This window comes from Heptranchias perlo, chromosome 4 (assembly GCF_035084215.1).
Source record: "Heptranchias perlo isolate sHepPer1 chromosome 4, sHepPer1.hap1, whole genome shotgun sequence".
Taxonomy (NCBI): domain Eukaryota; kingdom Metazoa; phylum Chordata; class Chondrichthyes; order Hexanchiformes; family Hexanchidae; genus Heptranchias; species Heptranchias perlo.
In genome coordinates, this window is record NC_090328.1 from 33,141,784 (window position 1) to 33,157,508 (window position 15,725).

Genomic DNA, 15,725 nt, shown 5'->3' on the forward strand with positions numbered 1-15,725 from the left:
GCCATTAAGGTACCCGATGCATGTCTTCAGAATGCCTGTTGTCTGCTCTGTAATGATTCTGGCGAAACCATGAACCTCATTACATTGGTGCTCATCTGCCTCAAAGAACTGTGGTAGCTTTTTGAATAACTACTCTTTACATCCAGTTGGACAGTCATCGAGTGAAATCCTTTCCTGTTACGAAAGTTGACTGCATTGTGGAAAGGGGTACATATGGTGACATGGGTGCAATCGATGACAACTTACAGCTTGGGGAATCTTGCCACACAAAGTGCATGGCCCTGTCACACTGATAAGCAATGTCCATAGGGAATGTAATATACTAGCCAGCTGTAGCAACCAATGCATAAGTGAATTGTTTTGCACATCTGTGTACAGGTAAACAGCTCATGTTACAAATGTCCCCAGATTCAGCCTGAAATTATCCTATGGTGACAGCAGCAATATGGTGTTTCTGATAGAGGTGGGGTCCAGGTACAGGGTGAGCACATGGCATAACTTTGGTACAACTTCACTAGTGAAGCACAGCCTTTGTAAACATTACTTAGGTGGAGAAAGAAGCATTCCTTATGGTAACTGATTAACCTTGCCTCTGTTCCTCATCTTCCTCTAAAAAACACAAATAGAGGGGAAACCCTAATGGATACACCATCGCCTCTTCTGTTGAATGTCTTGATCAAGTAAAAAAAAGTGAAAGCCTCAAAACACAAAACTGAATACTGAACTACACAGCAAGGTTTTGATGAAAAGAACCAAAAAATATTCAATTGATTAAGAGTCAAATTTAGCAACTTAAAGATCCTGTGAAGTGCCCCTCTAAATGCACTCCCAGCTGTCAGAAACTGAGTAGCGGTGCTGCACAACTCAAACACTGGTATTCTCAGCAATGCATCGGCCACAGATGGAGACATTGGGAAATCCAACAGTTTTTATCAAGGTATTATTTAAATGTAATGTATATACAGCCACCAGAACGTGGGTGGGCACTTACAGCTGTTGTCCTCGCTTCTAATGGAAAATCTTTATGGCATTATTAAAGATGGGGACACAGCGCTGCATGTCAATATCCCATTTCCACTTCTGGCCACTCAGGAACTGCCCAAAATATAGCGACAAAACATAGGAAAATCCAAGCCATTATTGTTTTGGCTGGTCTTCAGGTGATGCGAATCATATTCTAATTAGGTTATCCAAGACATACTGTCCCCAAAGTAGGACCCATCAGGCTAGACAGTCAATAATTAGCTTGGCGCTTGATCAAATTAAAGTTCTGAAATTACTAAAATCTGCGGTACAAACTTACTTCACACGTATTGTAATCTTCTGAATCCAAAAGTCCACACAATTTAGGTAAGAGATCTGGCCAGTTTTGCAGCTCACCCTTTGAAGCTATAGTTGTAATTAGGATTCCTGCAACAAAACATAAGATTACCAACACTTATCATCAAGTTCCACCATCTGAAAAGTAAACGGCTAGAAAAATGATCTCAATTATATTCAAGTTTTACACAAAACATAGGATAAGATTAATTAAATCTGGGATACATGCTTCCTTAAAATTGTTTGGATTTACCATGAAGTCAACTTTTTATTTATAAAAAAGTCATGTACTTGCATGATTTAAAATATATTTGTTCTCAGGATGTCAGTGATGCTGCCAAGATCGCATTTACTGCACCTCCCCAGTTGCCCCATGATGAGCCTTCTCCTTCAACTGCTAAATTAACACTTAGCACAGCCATAATATGCACACAATGGAGAATGATGTGGAGATGCCGGTGATGGACTGGGGTTGACAATTGTAAACAATTTTACAACACCAAGTTATAGTCCAGCAATTTTATTTTAAATTCACAAGCTTTCGGAGACTACCTCCTTCCTCAGGTGAACGATGTCACCTGAGGAAGGAGGTAGCCTCCGAAAGCTTGTGAATTTAAAATAAAATTGGACTATAACTTGGTGTTGTAAAATTGTTTACAATGGAGAATGTCCTTGCTGTGGAGACAAGACATTGTCTTAACTCGTACCAATGCTATTGTGAACAGTGTGATCAGCAGGTTTCTTGGCCTTGTTTGACCTGATATCCAGAGTCTACTTTGAGGACTCTTAATGCCACTTCCATCCATAATGGTGATGGAGGAGTCTGGGATTTTGGCCGATGGATACGATTGTGTGACTATGTTCTCTCAATACCCTAGGACAGCTGCAGAAATTCCTCAGGGCAGTGTCCTAGGCCTAACTATTTTCAGCTGTTTCATTAATGACTTTCTCTCCATCATAAAGTTCAGAGTGGGGGGCTGTTTGCTGATGATTGCATAGTGTTCAGTTCCATTCGCAACTCCTCAGATAATGAAGCAGTCCGTGCCCGCGTGCAGCAAAACCTGGACAACATCCAGACTTGGGCTGATACGTGGCAAGTGGGGAGCGGGCAGGAAATTGGACATGAAGCTGAGTTCGGATCGGTCAATGCCCTGTGGGTGGCGGAGAGGGCCCAGGGGCTATGTGGCCGGGTCCTGCTCCGACTTCTTGTGTTCTTTAGATTTGTGGTTGGGATCAGATCAGCCATGATCTTATTGAATGGCGGAGCAGGCTCGAGGGGCCGATTGGCCTACTCCTGCTCCAATTTCTTATGTTCTTATCTTATGTTCTTATGTTCTAATGCTCACGCCACACAAGTGCCAGGCAATGACCGTCTCCAACGAGAGTCTAACCACCTCCCCTTGATATTCAATGGCATTACCATCACTGAATCCCCCATCATCAATATCCTGGGAGTCACCATTGACCAGAAACTCAACTGGACCAACCACTTAAATACCGCTACTAGAACAGGTCGGAGGCTGGATATTCGGTGTAATCCTCTCCACCACGTACAAGGCACAAGTCAGGAGTGTGATGGAATACTCTCTACTCACCTGGATGGGTGCAGCTGCAACAGCACAAGGAGCTCAACACCATGCAGGACAAAGCAGTCTGCTTGATCATCAGCCCATCCACCACCTTAAACATCCACTCCCTCTACCACGGGTGTACCGTGGCTAGACTGTGTACTATCTACAGGATGCATTGCAGCAACTCGTCAAAGCTTCAATAGCATCTCCCAAACCAGCGACCTCTACCAACTAGAAGGACAAGGGCAGTAGGTGCATGAGAACACCATCACCTCCAAGTTCCCCTCCAAGTCACACACCATTTGACTTGGAAATACACCGCCGTTCCTTCATCGTCGCTGGATCAAAATCCTGGAATTCACTACTTAACAGCAGCACCGTGGGAATGCCTTCACCATGAGGTTCACCACCACCTTCTCAAGGGCAACTAGGGATGGGCACTAAATGCTTGCCTTGCTAGCAACGCCCATATTACATGAATGAATTAAAAACAACTTGAGCTACCAGAGGACAGGCCTGAAATTGCTCAAATCTTGCTCCGATATGATGCTTGGGTCTTTGCCAATAGGTCTGTCCGATTTATTTCCTTATTTTTGATCTTAGTAGTGATTGCAGAGGGCATTAAAAGTCAATCATGTAGTGTGTGGAATCATGTAGGCCATACCATTTGCAAGCTCCCTACCTTGAAGGGCATTAGTGAACCATTTGGTTGCTATCCCACAAATGACCAAATTTATTGAATTCTATTTCACAACATGCCATGGTGAGATTTGTACTCAACCACTGGGGTGCTAGTCAAATATCAGAGCTACTAGGTTACCATACTATTAAGAATTGAACAATTCTGCATCCCAACTAACAAATAGCCACAAAAACAAGTGGCGTGAGAAATCTGATCAAATACAAGAACACCAGCCATCAGCATGCAATGATTCAGTTAGTGAATGTTATGTACAATGTAGAACTCAGCCAGTCCAGAAGTCCCAGGAAGGAAAAAGTAGGACTGTAAGGATACCCAAAAGGATGTGAAAAAGCCACTACAGAGAAAACAGGGAACTACAGGCTGGTTAGCCTAACATCAGTAGTAGGGAAAATGCTAGAGTCTATTATAAAAGGATGTGATAACAGGACACTAAGAAAATATTAATGGGATTAGACAAAGTCAACATGGGTTTATGAAAGGGAAATCATGTTTGACAAACCTACTGAGTCTCTTGAGGATGTAACTGGTAGAATAGATAAGGGAGAACCAGTGAATGTGGTATATTTGGATTTCCAGAAGGCCTTTGATAAAGTCCCACATAAGAGGTTAGTGTGCAAAATTAAAGCACATGGGTAATATACTGGCATGGATTGAAAATTGGTTAACAGACAGAAAACAGAGTGTAGAAATAAATGGGTCTTTTTCGGGGTGGCAGGCAGTGAACAGTGGGGTACCGCAGGGATCAGTGCTTGGGCCCCAGCTATTCACAATATATATCAATGATTTGGATGAGGGAACCAAATGTAATATTTCCAAATTTGCTGACAACACAAAACTAGGTGGGATCGTGAGTTGTGAGGAGGATGCAAAGAGGCTTCAAGGCGATTTAGACAAGTTGAGTGAGTGGGCAAATACATGGCAGATGCAGTATGGTGTGGATAAATGTGAAGTTATCCACTTCGGAAGGAAAAACAGAAAGGCAGAGTATTATTTAAATGGTCATAGATTGGGGAATGTTGATGTACAAAGGGACCTGGGTGTCCTTGTACACCAGTCACTGAAAGCAAACATGCAGGTGCTGTAAGCAGTTAGGAAGGCAAATGGTATGTTGACCTTCATTGCAAGACGATTTGGAACATAGGAACAGGAGTAGGCCATTCAGCCCCTCCTGCCTGCTCCGCCATTTGATAAGATCATGGCTGATCTGTGATCTAACTCCATATACCTGCCTTTGGCCCATATCCCTTAATACCTTTGGTTGCCAAAAAGCTAGCTATCTCAGATTTAAATTTAGCAATTGAGCTAGTATCAATTGCCGTTTGCGGAAGAGAGTTCCAAACTTCTACCACCCTTTGTGTGTAGAAATGTTTTCTAATCTCGCTCCTGAAAGGTCTGGCTCTAATTTTTAGACTGTGCCCCCTACTCCTAAAATCCCCAACCAGCAGAAATAGTTTCTCTCTATCCACCCTATCTGTTCCCCTTAATATCATAAACTTCGATCAGATCACCCCTTAACCTTCGAAACTCTAGAGAATACAACCCCAATTTGTGTAATCTCTCCTCGTAACTTAACCCTTGAAGTCCGGGTATCATTCAAGTAAACCTACGCTGCACTCCCTCAAAGGCCAATATGTCCTTCCGAAGGTGCGGTGCCCAGAACGGCTCACAGTACTCCAGGTGCGGTCTAACCAGGGTACAGGTTTGAGTACAGGAGTAAGGATGTCTTACTGCAGTTATACAGGGCCTTGGTGAGACCACACCTGGAATATTGTGTGCAGTTTTGGTCTCCTTACCCTAGAAAGGATATCCTTGCCATAGAGGGAGTGCAGCGAAGGTTCACCAGACTTTGGATGGCAGGGTTGTCGTATTAGGAGAGATTGGGTCAACTCGGCCTGTATTCACTGGAGTTTAGAAGAATGAGAGGGGATCTCATTGAAACATATAAAATTCTGACAGGGCTAGACAGACTGGATGTTTCCCCTGGCTGGGGGGTCCAGAACGAGGCGTCACAGTCTCAGGATACGGGGTAGGATGTTTAGGACTGAGATGAGGAGAAATTTCTTCACTCAGAGGGTGGTGAACCTGTGGAATTCTCTACCACAGAAGGCCATGGCGGCCAAGTCACTGAATATATTTAAGAAGGAGCTAGATAGATTTCTAGACACAAAAGGCATCAAGGGGTATGGGGAGAGAGCGGGAATATGGTATTGAGATAGAGGATCAGCTCTGATCATATTGAATGGTGGAGCAGGCTTACTCCTATTTTCCATATTTCTACTGTAGATAAGTATTCAAAAGGACATAATAAAAAGGTTAATGGGACTAAAAATCAGGTCACCAGGCCCAGATGACAAACATCCTAAGGAGGCTGTGGAAGAGATTTGGAAATAGGAATTTTAAGAACAACTTGGATTTATAGTCTTAATTCAGGTGTGGGTAAACTTCTGTAATCAATAATGCAGGATGAAATTAGTGAACACTTAAACAAGCATGGGCTAATCAGGAACAGACTGTGGATTTGTAAAAGGTAGGTTGGTTTGACAAATTTAGTTCAATTTTTTGAGGAACTCAAGAGTGTACATATGAAATGCAATGAATGTTATATGAATGGATTTTGAGAATGCATATAAGGCATGACATAAGAGTTTCCATAAAAGCTAAAAACACATGGTATTCAAGGGAATGTAGCTACATAGACAGAAGGATAGCTTGACCATGATGGCAACTTCCTACTGGTGTCTAGGACAAGCTTGCTTATGAATGACCTACTGACTTTGCCCCATAGCATGAATGGAGCATGCGATTTGCAGAATGGAGGCTAGGATGCGCCTGCAAGCTAATGATGTTGCCTTAGTTTCTGATGCCTAGTTCCCTCTTGCTAGATTGAGCAACAGAACTGATGCAATTTAATGTGGGCATCTGAGGTAATGCAGGTTGGGAGGAAGCAACAAGGAATGGGCATTTACACTCAATAGAAAGATGCTGATGGGTGTGGGTGAACAGATCTAAGAGCTGAAATATGTAATTCCGCAAAGACATAAGTAAAGTCCAACAGCATTTGGTGTAGATTCAACAGGACGATGCCAAGAATGGAACACTATAATTATGAAGAGATTTGAAATACTGGGACTATTTCCTCTGGAGCAAAAAGGCTAAGATAAGATTTAATATTAAGGGTTCTAATAGAGTGAATAGGGAAGGACTATTTACTCTTGTTGGAGTGCCAGTGACAAGGGGTCATGAAATTAAAATTGTCACGAAGAAATTTCTTAAGGTGAAAGGCATTGGGAGTATGGAATGCTTTGCCAAAGGGAGTCGTTGAACCAGGGACTACTGCATCTTTTAAGGGACAATTGGATAAATATTTGAAGTAGGGGAAGATACAGCGCTACGGAGACAGCAAAGCAGTGGGATCAATTCCAGGTTGCTCTATCAAAGAGCTGGCACAGACATCTTGGGCAAAATAGCCTCCTTCTGTGCTAGAACCTCTATGGTTCTAAGAGTTTTATCTAGAGCCTTCAGCATCAGTCTAATTGGGATTTCTGAAGTGTATTAATTAATGTAGATGATTCCTGTGGTTGATGTGAAGGGGGAAACAATTCACTATGCAAGAATAATAATTACAATTAATTTAGCACAGAGTTATAATTTGTTTATTATTTTCAACTATGAGTTAGGAAAATTCAACTCTGAAAATCAGGCTATTGCTATTTAATGGCTTGTTCATTTACTGGTTAATAAATCATTTGGCAGATTAAAGCCTAAAACAAGGTCTAGTATAATAATTCAGCCTCTTGTAGAGGAGGAGGGGGATTCTGTGTAGGCACAGGATAGAACAAGTAGCTAAAGCAATCTAAAAAAGGTCTTCTGTTTATTACCTTGCGCAAGCTATCAAACTTATCTAGATATCAGGGCAAGTGTAAATACTCTCAAGGACTTGAGAAAGCTTTTATGGTACTCTGAAATATAAAAGCTAAAAGACTCAAATGTAATAACAAAGGTCAACACAATTGCACAGGACCTACAAAACCATATAAATATCCTCACTGCACTAAGTAAAGGAAAGTGCTATTTAATCTAATGCACTAGGTTCAGGTTGGGTGGTTTTCCTGAAGAAAAAGGTATTGTCAGCAATCCTTTTTTTTAGAAAAACAGATAAAGGGTAAGTAAGTATCAAGAGAGTCAATAGACCAAAACATTATTTAACAAACTTACCAACAGTAGCTCTTATTAAGGGTGAGGAATCGCCAATGTTTTTCAGGCACTCATTTTTAATGAAGTCTGTTACCCCATTTGGAAAGTTGTGTAAATGTGCTTTCACATTGTTCTTCAAAATCAGACCACTCAAGGATCGTGTGGGCTCATCTGTAATGGAAAAAAAAAATCAGGATTAGTGCATTTACCCAGCACATTAGTGTTTTTAAAAAGCCACCATACTAGTGATAGAAACAAGACTCATTAAAGAAAGGAACTGCATTTATACGGTGCCTTTCACATCTTGATATCTCAAAGCACTTCACTCCCAATGAAGTACTTTTAAAGTGTAGTCACTATTGTGTTGCAGGTTAATTTGTGCACAGCAAGGCACCAATAATTTCTTCTAGTTTTGTTGGTTGAGGGATAAATGTTGGCTAGGGCAGTGGGAGAACTTTGCTGATCTTCGAATAGTGCCATGCGATCTTTTACATCCACAGTTTAACATCTCATCTGAAAGATGGGATCACTGACATTGCAGCACCCCCTCAGTATTGCACTGAAGTGGCAGCCTTGATTACATGTTCAAGTGCCTGCAGTAAAGCTTGATCCCACGACCTAACGCAGAAGTAAGTGAGTCACCACTGAGCCAAAGCTGACAAGTACATTATATTTCTTATTTAAAGTACAATCTTCAACTTTTGAATGCAGTTTATCCTTCACATGGAATCAGTGATGGATGGAGTCATTAACAGTGCCATCATGCAACACATACACACTAATAACCTGCTTGCTATCACTCGGTTTGGGTTCCACCAAAACCACATGGCTCCAAACCTCATCACAGTCTTGCTCCAGACAGACACATGAGATGTATGCCAGAGGAAGAGTAAGAGTAGCTGCCCTTGACATCAAGGCAATATTCGATCAAGTATGACACCAAGGAACCTTACTAAAACTGAGGTCAATGGGATCAAGGAGGCAACCTCCAATGGCTGGAGTCACATCTGACAAAAAGGAAGATGGACCCGGTTGTTGAAGGTCAATCACCGCAGTCCCAGAACACTGCCACACAAGTTCCTCATGGAAGTGTCTTTGGTCCAACCATCTTGCCATGCTTCATCGAGGACCTTCCCTCCATAAAGGTCTGTAGTCGGGCGATTCACTGATGCTAAATACTATGGAATCATCAATCTCAACACCTCCAATAATTAAGCAGCCCATGCCAGGTAACATTTGTGCCACATAAATACCAGGTAATGACCATCTCAAACAAGACAAAGCCCAGCGCCTACCATCAACATCTTAGGGGTCACCAATGACCAGAAACATAACTGGACCAATCATAACAATATGGCTGCAAGATCGGACACTGTAATGATGCAAATCGTCCTGTGATCCTTCAAATCCTCTTCACCATCTACAAGGCTCAAATTAGAAATGTGATTGAATACTCGACTGTAATGATGCAGCTGCAACATGAGAAGCTCCACAATATCCAGGACAGAGCGGTCCACTTGATCAGCATCCCTATCAATGGGCTCAATATCAAAACCCTCCACTGCGAGTGGACTGCAGCTGCAGCACGTATGAACTAGTGGATGCACTGCAGCAACTCATCAAGCTTACTTAAGCACCAAGAACTTTCCATCCCTATTATCTCTACGATCAAGAAGGCGAGAGTAGCAAGATTATGGGAACACCGTCACCTCCACTTTGCAAACCATCTTGTTGGACATATTATGTCATTCCATAATAATCAGCAAGTCAAAATCCTGGAATTCCCTCCCGAACACCACTGTAGGATCACCATCAGCACAAGGAATGCAGCAGTTCAAAAAGGCCCAACACCTTCTCAACATGGGTAAAAAAAGAAAAAGGGGAACTCAAGTCTTGCCTTGATTGGAAACTTTAATCCTCCAAGGATCAACTACATGCCTTACATTCCATTTTCCAAGTTTGAATACAAACTACACATTGAGGCCTCAGTATATAAATATCTAGTCACTGCAATCGATGCAAACGTGAAGTAGACGGAACAGCACGACACACATTTGGATCAGACAACTGAATGCAAAAGCTAAATCCCATTGTGAAAACTGAGGATTAACAGCAATGAATGGGAAGTTGAAGAAATTTTTCCTTGTGTGGAACAAAAATTGTTACAAAAGAAAAAAAAGGTTCAAGTCCAGAACAAGGCTTTTTATTAAAAAGTATAGCAATTCTGCTACTCTGCCACGGTCACCATTTTGACATGGGCCCAGTGGCTATTCCCAGCTCATCTCAAAACTTGCCCTACTTCCCATTAGGTCACACAATGACAAGCTGTTGCATCAGTCACTCCAACAGAACCAGGATCAGTTACCTTAGAAGATAGACTGCCTCATTGAAGAGAAGCATTAATGTAACAAAGAGCACTTTCATTCCAAGTACTCTGTACCCCTTTCTCTCTGATCCTCCACTCAAACATAAAGCTGTTATGAGGAGCAAAATAGAAAACCGGTCCATCAAATTAATTTTTTTACCCCTTGCTAGTATTCTGCTGGGGATCCACTAGGTCAGTTCCAAAATCCAAATACCCGCTCAGATGACATCAGCAACCATCCATCAACGAGCATCTCTAACCTTATTTCCCTGGATGTAGTTCCCTAGGAAGTCATGCAATAATTTAGTACAAGTCAAGTACAACACATAATCAGCACTGAATTATTACAATACTGAGCAATCTAGGATTGGCATCCAGGATCAGTGTTGCCTCAGCTCTGTCAATTGCAGAATGACCTGCTACTTATGTCAGCTAAATTGCTTTATTTGGTTTAAGTATCCAGATGATTGGTAGCCAGGGGGAGATTTAAGAATTTTAAATTGACAATGTTTAGTTTCCCCCTCCCATATACACTCTGGTCCTTGTTGGGTATCAAGTTATTTAAATGAAAGTATTCCTTAGGCAGCACAATGCAGGAGACATCTAGTCACACAAAGTCCTTAATTTCAAATGCATGTTGGAAAGCCCCAAATAAAATTAGAGTGACTCAAATCATCCATTGCTTTCATATAACTCCAGTGACCATTCCATCAGCAGCAGTGATGGAACTGTGGGTACCCAACATCTCCGTCACAACTGGTGATTGGCCCAGAGATCAAGGAGGAAAATGGAAATGACTCTTGGAATGGAAACACTGGCTTGTGATTGCATTAGATTTATATTTAACCAAAGTGAAGACGTGAAGGAGATAGCAAGAGCGCCAGGTAGCTTCTTTAAAACGAGTATGTGGTCCTAATTAAAATCACCAGTGATCTGATGGACATTTGCTCCCAAACAATTTTATACTTGTAAAACAGGTATGCGCAAGTTATTTTGACTAGATTATAGTGCCAATTTTAACTCTGGGCACGAATCGGATGTGCAAGGGGCTGGCAAGCCCCCCTATATTTTCAGAGGGGCCTAGGCCATTTAATATGATTGACAGGCTGCCCACTCAATTGTGAGGTGAATCGAGCAGCCCACCTACACGACAAGCACAATTTCCAGCACAACTCCCAAGATCTACTTAAATCAGGGTACACCTCTTAAAAATGAGGTTTGATCCCCTTCTGCATTTTTGCTTTTACAACTCTGGAAAATCTTTTGGTCTCCCCCACACCCCTGCTTTTCAGATGCCTTGCTGGAGGAAGTGAGAGCAAGGAGAGACCAATCATCTACCAGAAGCCATGAGAGTATCCCCAAGGCCAGGGTCAAGGATGTCACTGAGCGGCTACAGAACATTCTGGAGGGGGAGGGTGAACAACCAGAGGTCGTGGTCCATATCGGTACCAACGACATAGGTAGAAAGAGGGATGAGGTCCTGCAGGCAGAGTTTAAGGAGTTAGGAAAGAGATTAACATGCAGGACCTCAAAAGGTAATAATCTCCATATTACTCCCAGTGCCACGGGCTAGTGAGTATAGAAATAGGATAGAGCAAATGGTGTAGGGGGAGGGCTTTAGATTCCTGGGGCATTGGGACCAGTTCTGGGGGAGGTGGGGCCTGTACAGGCTGCACCTCAACGGAGCTGGGACCAATGTCCTCGTGGGGAGATTCGCTAGTACTGGGGTGGGGAGTTTAAACTAATTTGTCAGGGGGGTGGGCATCAGGATGTAGCAATGGAAAGCGGAAACAAGGGGCAAAAAGGATCAGGAGAAAAGGATAGCCCTAGAGTAAGAAATAGTAAGGTATTAGGTGGGGTCAGGCCAAGAGAGAGTACAAGAAAGTCTAAGACGGGCTTGCGGTGCATGTGTGTGAACGCACGAAGTGAGGTAAACAAGGTTGGTGAGCTGCAGGCACAAATAGCTACATGGGAATACGATGTTGTGGCGATTACGGGGACCTGGCTCAAAAAAGGGCAGGATTGGGTACTAAATATTCCTGGATACAAGGTGTTCAGGAAAGATAGGGAACGAAACAAAGCCGGGGGGTGGGGGGGGTGGCAGTATTGATTAAGGAGAATATTGCAGAGCTGAAGAGAGAGGATGTCCTGGAGGGGTCAAGCACAGAATCTATTTGGTTAGAGTTAAGAAACAGTAGAGGTGCCATTACGCTGCTGGATGTATTCTATAGGCAACTAGCTAGTGGGAAGGATATAGAGGACCAAATTTGCAGGGAAATTACAGAGAGGTGCAAAAGCCATAGGATAGTGATAACGGGGGATTTCAACTTTTTTTAAATTCGTTCATGGGATGTGGGCGTCACTGACTAGGCCGGCATTTATTGCCAATCCCTAATTGCCCTCGAGAAGGTGGTGGTGAGCCGCCTTCTTGAACCGCTGCAGTCCGTGTGGTGAAGGTTCTCCCACAGTGCTGTTCGGAAGGGAGTTCCAGGATTCTGACCCAACGACGATATATTTCCAAGTCGGGATGGCGTGTGACTTGGAGGGGAACGTGCAGGTGGTGTTGTTCCCATGTGCCTGCTGCTCTTGTCCTTCTAGCTGGAAGAGGTCGCGGATTTGGGAGGTGCTGTCGAAGAAGCCTTGGCGAGTTGCTGCAGTGCATCCTGTATATAGACTGGGATAACAATATAAGGGGCAAAGGAGGGGAGGAATTTTTGAAATGTGTTCAGGATAACTCTCACGACCAGTATGTTTCCGGCCCAACGAGGAAGTAGGCATTTCTGGACTTGGTTCCAGGGAATGAGATGGGTCAAGTGGAGCAAGTGTCAGCGGAGGAGCATTTAGAGAGCAGCGTTCATAGTATCAAGGTTTAGAATAGCTATGGAAAAGGACACGGACCACTCTAAAGTAAAAATACTTATTTGGAGGAGGGTCAATTTCACTGGGATGAGAACAGATCTGGCCCGGGTAAACTGGAATCGAAGATTGGCAGGCAAAACTATAATTGAACACTGGGCGGCCTTTAAAGAGGAGATGATTCGGGTACAGACAAGGTACATTGCAACGAGGGAGAAAGGTAGGGCAACTAAAGCCAGAGCTCCCTGGATGACAAAAGAGATAGAGTGTAAGATGAAGTGGAAAAAAACAGCATATGACAGGTGTCAGGTTGATAACACAAGTGAGAACCAGGCAGAATATAGAAAATTCAGAGGGGAAGTGAAAAAGTAAGAGGGGCAAAGAGAGAGTATGAGAATAGACTAGCAGATTCCCTAAAAGGGAATCCAAAAGTCTTATACTGACATGTTAACAGTAAATGGGTACTAAGAGGAGGGGTGGGGCCGATTAGGGACCATAAAGGAGATCCACTCATGGAGGCAGTGGACATGGCTGGGGTACTAAGTGGGTACTTTGCATCTGTCTTTACCAAGGAAGATGCTGTCAGAGTCTCGGTAAAGGAAGATATAGTTAAGATACTGGATAGGCTAAAATTTGAGAAAGAAGAGGTACTAGAAAGGCGAGCTGTACTTAAAATAGATGTCACCTGGTCCAGATGAGCTACACCCTAGGATGCTGAGGGAAGTAAGGGGGGAAATTGCAGAGGTACTGGCCATAATCTTCCAAACATCCATAGATCTGGGGAATTACAAATGTTACACCCTTGTTCAAAAAAGGGTGTAAAGGTAAACCCAGCAACTATAGGCCAGTCAGTTTAATCTCGGTGGTGGGGAAACTTTTGCAAATGATAATCCGGGACAGAATTAACAGTCACTTGGACGAGTGTGGATTGATTAGGGAAAGCCAGCATGGGTTTGTTAAAGGCAAATCATGTTTAACCAACTTGATAAGAGTTTTTTGATGAGGTGACAGAAAGGGTAGATGAGGGCAATGCAGTTGATGTGGTGTATATGGATTTTTAAAAAGCGTTTGATAAAGTGCCACATGGTGGGCTTGCTATTAACATTGCAGCCCATGGAATAAAGGGGGCAATAGCAACATGGATACAGAATTGGCTAAATGACAGGAAACAGAGTAGTGGTGAATGGTTCTTTTTTGGACTGGAGTGGAGGTGTGCAGTGGTGTTCCCCAGGGTCGGTGCTGGGACCGCTGCTTTTCTTGATAAATATTAATGACTTGGACTTGGGAGTACAGGGCACAATTTGAAAATTTGCAGATGACACAAAACTTGGAATGGTAGTGAACAGTGAGGAGGACAGTGATAGACTTCAAGGGGATATAGACAGGCTGGTGGAATGGGCGGACATGTGAAAGATGAAGTTTAACACGGAAAAATGCGAGGTGATGCATTTCGGTAGGAAAAATGAGGAGAAGCAATATAAACCAGAGGGCACAATTCTAAGAGGGGTAGAGGAACAGAGGGATCTGGGGGTATATGTGCACAAATCGTTGAAGGTGGCAGGGCAGGTTGAGAAAGTGGTTAAAGCAGCATACGGGGACCTGGGCTTTATAAATAGAGGCATAGAGTACAAAATCAAGGAAGTCATGATGAACCTTAAAAAACACTGATTCGACCACAACTGGAGTATTGTGTCCAGTTCTGGTCACTACTTTAGGAAGGATGGAAAGGCCTAAGAGAGGGTGCAGAGGAGATTTACTAGAATGATTCCAGGGATGAGGGACTTAAATTATGTGGATAGACTGGAGACGCTGGAACTGTTCTCCTTGGAATAGGGAAGGTTGAGAGGAGATTTGACAGAGGTATTCAAAATCATGAAGGTCTGGACAGAGTAGATAGAGAGAAACTGTTTCCATTGGCAGAAGGGTCAAGAACCAGACGGCATAGATTTAAGGTGATTGGCAAAAGAACCAAACATGAGGAAAAACTTTAAGGAAGCGAGTGGTTGGGATCTGGAATGCATTGCCTGAGGGAGTGGTGGAGGCAGATTCAATCATGGCCTTCAAAAGGGAACTGGATAATTACTTGAAACGAAAAAATGTGCAGGGCTACGTGGATAGGGTGGGGGAGTGGGACTAGCTGAATTGCTTGTGCATAGAGCCGGCGCGGACTTGATGGGCCGAATGGCCTCCTTCCCTGCTGTAACCTATGATTCTATGAAGGCCAAAATGAAACTTGCCTGGTTAGAGGTGGCTAAAACGGTCAGTGCCACCAGCGTCACCCACCCTGGGTTCAATGCTGAAAGAGGTTCAATGACTTCACAAGTGTAGCAAGGGTGAGTATACCACTTCACCTTTCCACCTCTTAACAGCATGTGTCATTCCTTACACCACCACTCAACAATTCCTTCTCCTTCATCACATCCTTCAGCATATAATCACAAGAGCACATTGCAAAACCTCTCATTCCAAGCACACCTCACCTCTTCATACTACACTAACACCATTCTCTTCTCGCATATTACCACTTGCACAACCAACTCCTCCCACCAATTCTTCCTCACCACATTACACACACTTCTCTCTACGTTCATCACCCCTAAATTCTTATCCATCTTGCTTTCTCGCTACCTCTCAGCACAGCCATTATATTCACAAGCCCTACACATCTCCACTTACCAAACTCTCACCCTCTCTTTCTACAGCACAAGACCACACA

General features: G+C 43.2%; 1 protein-coding gene across 6 annotated transcripts in view; it reads right to left on the reverse strand.

The window, feature by feature from the left end:
• Nucleotides 1–15,725, reverse strand: part of tnpo1 (transportin 1) — a 156,133-nt gene that overhangs the window by 72,918 nt on the left and 67,490 nt on the right. For all 6 annotated transcript variants that reach the window (XR_010962655.1, XM_067982738.1, XM_067982735.1 and 3 more), the window contains exons 4-5: nucleotides 7,810–7,959; nucleotides 1,304–1,410 (exon numbers count right to left, since the gene is read on the reverse strand). Coding sequence is in view for 5 of the 6 variants with exons in the window: in XM_067982738.1 (XP_067838839.1) it covers nucleotides 1,304–1,410; nucleotides 7,810–7,959 (257 nt within the window). In the remaining variant the exon portion in view is untranslated. The remainder of the gene's footprint in view (nucleotides 1–1,303; nucleotides 1,411–7,809; nucleotides 7,960–15,725) is intronic.